Source organism: Blastomyces gilchristii, assembly GCF_000003855.2.
Source record: "Blastomyces gilchristii SLH14081 genomic scaffold supercont1.17, whole genome shotgun sequence".
Taxonomy (NCBI): Eukaryota; Fungi; Ascomycota; class Eurotiomycetes; order Onygenales; family Ajellomycetaceae; genus Blastomyces; species Blastomyces gilchristii.
In genome coordinates this window covers 414,116-421,871 of record NW_003101666.1, presented here as the reverse complement: position 1 = coordinate 421,871, position 7,756 = coordinate 414,116, and the positions used below count along the sequence as shown (strand labels likewise).

The 7,756-nt window shown below is 27.5% G+C and overlaps 1 protein-coding gene across 1 annotated transcript; it reads left to right on the top strand.

The window, feature by feature from the left end:
* Window positions 1–1,924: 1,924 nt before the first annotated feature.
* Window positions 1,925–2,401, top strand: BDBG_17537 (uncharacterized protein; the record flags this gene model as incomplete). The annotated part of the gene is made up of 1 exon (XM_031725232.1): window positions 1,925–2,401. Exon 1 carries the CDS (start codon window positions 1,970–1,972, stop codon window positions 2,399–2,401), a length of 432 nt encoding a protein of 143 aa, XP_031579930.1. The 5' UTR covers window positions 1,925–1,969.
* Window positions 2,402–7,756: the final 5,355 nt, after the last annotated feature.

The window sequence follows — 7,756 nt, the reverse complement described above, 5'->3', positions numbered from 1 at the left end:
AAAGAAGAATCACTCAATTGAAGCTATAACTGATTTTTGAACTTTAATATTAGTTATTAACTGAGAAAAGAACTGCTGATTAATTTCATTTCTAATTCTGAAAATAAGATTTGAGTTTAGCTTGTTTCTTTATAAGATATCTTGATTTGAGACTTTGAAAATAAGTCTTCTATTTTTGAAGATTTGAAAGTTTTTCTTCTTTTGTATTTTTTTCTCTACTTTTCTATCAATAGAAGTATGAGTATTATTCTTCTCAGTTTTCTCAGGATTTTAAGCATGTTTTAAGATAGCAGGTTTAGAGATAGCAGATTCAGCTGCTTGAGTATATATTTTCTTCTGATTCAAAGAAGAAGAAGAAGTAGAAAAGAAGAAAGAGAAGTAAGATAAGAAGTCAGTGATTATACTAGAAATTTTCAATGTTTTTTAAACTGTGTTTAAAATTCCCAGTTTGAACTTAATCATCTTCTGTAGTTGTCTAGTCTGAGTATGAAGAATTAATAGAACTTCTTCATTTATCTCACTCAGACACTGCTTTTTAAGAATCTTGCTTACTTTTTTAAGTTTCTGTATTTCAAGAACTTGTTATTTCTCTATTTCTTCTTTCTTTCTTCTCTTCAGAATTTCAATCTCAGAAATAGCATTTGAGAAAGCATCTTTTTCCACATTAACTGAGTGTATTTTTGAACTCATTGTTCTCACTCAATGAAAAGTTGATCAGACTGTTTCAATTGAGATATATATTAAACTCTTTTGAAAAGTTGATCAGACTGTTTCAATTAAGAGGTTTCTAAGTCTGTTTTCAATTGAAAAGTTAGTTAGACTGTTTCAAAAGAAGAATAAAAGACTTTTATATATAAAACACCTGATTTTTTTCACACTAGTTCAGTAACTAGGTTAGATTTTTGAAGAGAATCTAATAAACTAAAATTGATTTTTAAGATAAATCAATAAAATCTTTATAATCTCTTTCTTGAAATATAGTGAGAAAAAGTATGATATCAATTGATAATAAATCAGATAATATGACAGTTTTTGAGAGAAAAACTGATAAAAAATAAATTAATTTTTTGCAGAGAAATTGATTAAAACTATTCAATTTTATTCTAAATCATTCAATTCTTCTCACACAATAAGTATGCAACTCAAATCAGTTAATAAAAAGTATAAAAAAGAATTAAGTATTAATAAAAGCTCTTCAGTCACTGAAAAAGTAATTCTTACTTAAAAGAATATAATATTATGATAGAAAACAGCTCTGTTTTTAATTCTTTGTAAGAATATTATATAAAATTCAGAGAAAAATATCTTACTTTTTTAAGAGAAGTAAAAAAGTATTTCTAAGATCTTTTTTTTTTGCATTAACTGCTGCAGAAGAATGAGATAGAAACTGCTAAGATATGCACTACTGTATACTCTCTATCAAGACTTTCCCTCTTTAGAGTCTTGATATTATAGAGAATATAAGTCTGTTTCTATATAATAATATAAATATTGTTAGTGAGATGTAGAGAAACTGGTTATTTATATCTCAAAATAAAAGACTTTGTCAATGATTATATCAATATAGAGTTAATTCTTAAATTCAATAGAAATCTAGTGTTACTGTTCTCAATCACTTACAGAATCTATTAAATATTGAGATATTAAAACTAGATTTAATATATCTCACTGTGTAGAGATCAAAGGCTCAGTCAGATCTTGAAGTATACTGAATTTATAGTTGTTGATATGCTGTTGACTTGTTCTGTTGACTTGTTGTCTGCATGTATTGAATACTGTTGCCAAGGTATCTTTTTGTATTGTTCTGCTGGGGATGGGCCAGATTGAGAGAGGTGGTACGAGGGTGAGACTTGGCGTTGATGTCTAGAATACACTGAAGACAGACCGCGGAGATTGCACTTCAGAAGTGTCCATTGGTTATGTGCTTGATATTACCGCCGAGGTATCTTTTTGTATTTTTCTGCCGGGGATGGGCCAGATTGGGAAGGGCGGTACGAGGGTGGGACTTGGTGTTGGTGTTTTGGAACATCAAAGATGGACAGGGTTTTCGCGGAGGTTGCTCCTCAGATATCTCCACAATTACAGATCAGGGATCTTCCAAAATCGAGAAGATTGGTGCATATGGCTAGGTCTCTTCACCTTACAATTTGTATGGCAATTTGGCCCGGGGTTGTGGTGTGGTAGGGGAGAATGGGGGATAATCCCACACAGGAGTTTCGAACAACGTCTGATTCACGTTTGGCTGGATAACTCCACCACCACACGGGGTATGCGGTCGGCGATGGGGTCAAAATGCTCATATGATCGAGGGCTTTTTCATGGATCTATCGGCGGGTTCTTATTCGAAAAATCGAGCGAGTTCGTGGTGGGAGCGGTTGTGTCTGCCATTGACGTGAGATGACAGAGGCAACAGTATTCAATAATAGCCAGCAGACTAAGAGTCAACAAAGAAGTACACAGAACGCATCAACTATCAATTCAGTATACCTCTAGGGCTGGACTGACTGAGTCTTTGATCCCTGCATAGTAAGATATATTAAATCTAGTTTTAATATCTCAATATTCAATAGATTCTGCAAGAAATTGAGAATAGCAACACTAGATTTCTATTGAATTTAAGAATTAACTCTATATTGATATAATCATTGACAAAGTCTTCTATTTTGAGATATAAATAACCAGTTTCTCTACATCCTGCTGACAATATTTATATTATTATATAGAAACAGACTTATATTCTCTATAATATTAAGACTCTGAAGAGAGAAAGTCTTGATAGAGAGTATACAGTAGTGCATATCTTAGCAGTTTCTATCTCATTCTTCTACAGCAGTTAATGCAAAAAAAAAAGATCTTAGAAATAGTTTTTTACTTCTCTTGAAAAAGTAAGATGTTTTTCTCTGAGTTTTATATAATATTCTTACAAAGAATTAAAAACAGAGCTGTTTTCTGTCATAATTTCATATTCTTTTAAATAAGAATTACTTTTTCAGTGACTGAAGAGCTTTCATTAATACTTAATTCTTTTTTACACTCTTTATTAACTGATTTGAGTTGCACACTTATTGTGTGAGAAGAATTGAATGATTTAGAATAAAATTGAATAGTTTTAATCAATTTCTCTGCAAAAAATTGATTTATTTTTTGTCAGTTTTTCTCTTAAAAACTGTCATATCATCTGATTTATTATCAATTGATATCATACTTTTTCTCACACTGTCATATCATCTGATTTATTATCAATTGATATCATACTTTTTCTCACTGTATTTCAAGAAAGAGATTGTAAAGATTTTATTGATTTATCTCAAAAATCAATTTTAGTTTATTAGATTCTCTTCAAAAATCTAATCTAGTTACTGAACTAGTGTGAAAAAAATCAGGTGTTTTATATACAAAAGTCTTTTATTCTTCTTTTGAAGCAGTCTAATCAACTTTTCAAAAGAGTTCAATACATATCTCAATTGAAACAGTCTGATCAACTTTTCATTGAGTGAGAATAATGAGTTCAAAAATACACTCAGTTGATGTGAAAAAAGATGCTTTCTCAAATACTATTTCTGAGATTGAAATTCTGAAGAGAAGAAAGAAAGAAGAAATAGAGAAATAACAAGTTCTTGAAATACAGAAACTTAAAAAAGCAAGTAAGATTCTTGAAAAGCAGTGTCTGAGTGAGATGAATAAAGAAGTTCTGTTAATTCTTCATACTCAGACTAGATAACTACAGAAGATAATCAAGTTCAAACTTAGAATTTTAAACACAGTTTAAAAAACATTGAAAATTTCTAGTACAATCACTGACTTCTTATCTTACTCTTTTTTCTCTTTTTCTACTTCTTCTTCTTCTTTGAATTAGAAGAAAATATATGCTCAAGCAGCTGAATCTGCTGTCTCTAAACCTGCTATCTTAAAATATACTCAAAATCCTGAGAAAACTGAGAAGAATAATACTCATACTTCTATTCATAGAAAAGTGAAGAAAAAAATATAAAAGAAGAAAAACTTCTAAATCTTCAGAAATAGAAGACTTATTCTCAAAGTCTTAAATCAGAATATCTTACAAAGAAACAAGTTAAACTTAAATCTTATTTTCAGAATCAGAAATGAAATTAATCAGCAGTTCTTTTCTCAGTTAATAACTGATATTGAAGTTCAAAAATCAGTTATAGCTTCAATTGAGTCATTCTTCTTTAAAAACTCTATTATTCTGACTACAATGTCTGAATTCAGTGCAGAATTCCATATTTAAAATAAGAATCTCTGAAAATCAGCAGTAGAATCTTTATTAAACACAATAATTCTATCTGAGAGAGATGAAAAATGAGATAAATTTATTCTTTATAATATTTCAGTTGACATTTTTGACTGTGAAGAAGAAATACTACTTCTCAAAAATGAATTAGAAGAATACAACTCTATTCAACTGAGAAAAGAGTCTGTATAACTAAATTCAATTAAGTTCAGATAAAGCAGAAGAAATGCCTCTGTTCTAGTATATATAAAGATACTTGAACAGTCAAAGATCTCTGAAGTAAGAGTAGCAGATTTAAAAATGAGAGTTCATGAATACAAAGACTTAAGAATGAATCTCAAAGCTCAAACACAGTATTCAAACTGTTAAAGATATAAACACTTTGTAATCTTCTATTTCAGAGACTCAAAATATACATTCTGTGTCAGAGATCATAAAACTAGTGAGTATAAATGTGAAACATGCTTAAAAAGAGATGAAATGTGTCAATATACTCTGCTTAAATGCTCTAATTATAAAGAAAAACATGCATCTAGCTTAAAAGAATGTATATTTACTTCAAGAACTTAAAAGAACTGAAGAAAAGATGAAGCTCAAAGCAAATCTAAAACTGAAGAGAATAGTTAAGTCAGTAAACTCACAACTGTAAGCTTAAAAAGAAGAAACTCTTAACTATCTAAATCTTCAAACTTTAATTCTTCAGCTAAATATAAATAGAATTTGAATTCTCAAACTTCTGTTAAGATTAGAGAATTGAGAAATGACTCTGATGATAAATTAGATATAATATAAGCAGTTGAGATTTCTACTTTTCAGAATAGTTATAATCTACTATCTGATAATAGTAATTAGATTCTACTCTACTCTCTTTTAGTATGAATATACAATAAAAATAATAAAAAAAGTTTAAAAACTCTTTAAAAATCACATTTATTCAAAATAATGTGAATAGAAACTCAAATTGTATTTATTCTTATCTTCAAATTATATTTAAATAAAAAGTTGATTTTATACTGCTTCAGAAGCTGAATTTTAATACTGAGTAAAAATATGTTATTTCTTATTCAAGCTACTACTGCTTTATATCTCAAAAGTCTGAGATAAAGTCAAGAGTAGTGATCTATGAAAGAAAGAGATCAAGATATTAATTTAATCTAAGATTTAATATTATATCTGACCCTGATATTCTGATGAGTGATATTATAGATAAAGAGAATGAGTTTGATACTATATAGCTTATAAATATCTATAATGAAAAGTTATTGAAGAAAAATAATAATATCTGAATAATTAATAGAGAATTTCTGAACATAACTTCATCAAGAAACTCTATAATTATAGAAGATTTCAATGTATATCATTTTTAATGAAATTTAGAATATAAAAGAGCAGTAAGAGCTGATAATCTGATTAAATGAATCTTTGAGTATTTAATAGATTTAGTTAACAAGTCTGATCAATAAACATTCTTTAGAAAAGATATGAAATAGAAATCTATTATAGATCTAATCTTTATATTATAAAATCTAATGAAAAAAAGACTTATAAACTGATTTATTAATTCAAATGAGACATCAGAATCAGATCATGAGATTATTCAATTTAATATTGAACTGAGTGAGAAATAAATGAGTAAAAATCCTCTTCTCTCTAGTCAGTTTAACTTTGAAAAAGCTGACTGAAAGACAGTTAAAGAAAGTATAAAACTGTTAAAATCTGAAAGACAGAGTGAGCTATATTGAAATTCTGATCAAGATATCTCAAATAAAATGCTTAAGAATAGAGTGAAACTCATTACATCTATTATTCTAGCAAGTGTTAAAGACAATATTTCAAAGAGAAAGTCTTTCAAGTATTCAAAATCTTGATAAAATGAGAATATCATATCTAAAAGAAGACAATTAGCTACTGTTAGAAGAGATTGAAAGAATGATATAATTTCTGATAAAGAGTTCAAAGCTATCAGAAATGAATATTTTTCAGATAATAAAAGAGTTAAAATAGACTGCTGAAATAAATTTCTTGAAGAAGTATAAGAAAAGAAAGTTTTTAAAGCTTTTAACTATACTAAAATAAGAAGTGTAGCAAAACTTTCAATCTTAGAATATAAGTTTCAGAATAAAGTATATACAGTAAACTCTTTTGAGAAAAAATGTTAAGCTTTTATAAGAACTCTCTTTCAAAACTTATCAGATTCAGATTCAGAGAAAGAGAATATATCACTTCTCAACTATATTGATGAAAATGACTGAGAATAATCTGATCTTACTTAAGATGAATTAGAGTCAGCTATCTTCTCAAGTTCAGTTAAAACTGCTGCAGAACCTGATTCAATTAATCACTTGATTATTTAAAATATATACTTCTACTTAAAGAATGAATATCATTCTGAATACTGAAGAGAAGTCACTGAAGTAATTCTTATAAAACCTAATAGAAAAACTTCAATTCTTAAGTTATATAGAGTAATATCTCTATTAAACTGTTTAGAAAAGGTTTTAGAAAAGATAATAGCTACTTAACTATCTTTTATAAGCTCTATCAGTAATTCTCTTTTATTCAGTGAATAAATGAAAGATAGAAAATAGTATTCTGTAATTAACACTATTCTCTCAGTTATTCATAATATTCAAATAGCAAAGTATGAAGATCTGGTCTCAACTGCAGTTTTTATTGATATAAAAGAAGCATTTAATCATGTTTCAAAGTCAAAGTTAATTCAGATATTAAAGATGTTAAAACTGTCACTTTCTCTAATAAAATGAGTTAACTGTTTTATATCTAAAAGAATTATATAACTTTTCTTTGATGAAATGAAATAAGATAAGACTGAGATAAAAATAGAAGTATTATAAGAATCTTCAATCTCACTCATTTTATTTATAATATATACTGCATATCTATTCAAGAATAGAAATATAAGAATAGTATAATCTCTGAGTTATATGAATAATATTAATCTAGTCTACAGCTTAAAAACTATTAAAGAGAATTTGAAAGTGATTGAAGAAGCTGTAAAGAAAATCTTTGTTAGAGCAGATATCAATCAAATTTAATTTAATATGAATAAAACTGAGTTAATTCATTTCTTTTCTAGATTCAATGAGAAAGAACTATCTCTAACTCTTTTAAATAGAGAGATTAAACCCAGTGTAAATATCAAATAATTAGAAGTATGATTAAACTTCAAGTTGAATTTTAAATATTATATTCAATAAAGAACTGTCAAGACAGAAAGACTATTAAACAATATAATCAGACTATTAAATACAGAGAGAGATTTATTTCTCCAAGCTATGAGATAGTTATATATAGTCTGTATTACATCAGTAGCTGATTATGAAGTTCAAGTGTGATGAAATAATCAAGAGAATTTCACTGAACTCTTTTCAAAGTCTGTAAAACAGAGTCTTGAGAAGAATTCTGAAAGTATTCAAATCATCTTCTATTAAATAATGAAAATTGAAGCTTTAATTTCTTCTTTCTGCTATTAGATTTGAAAAG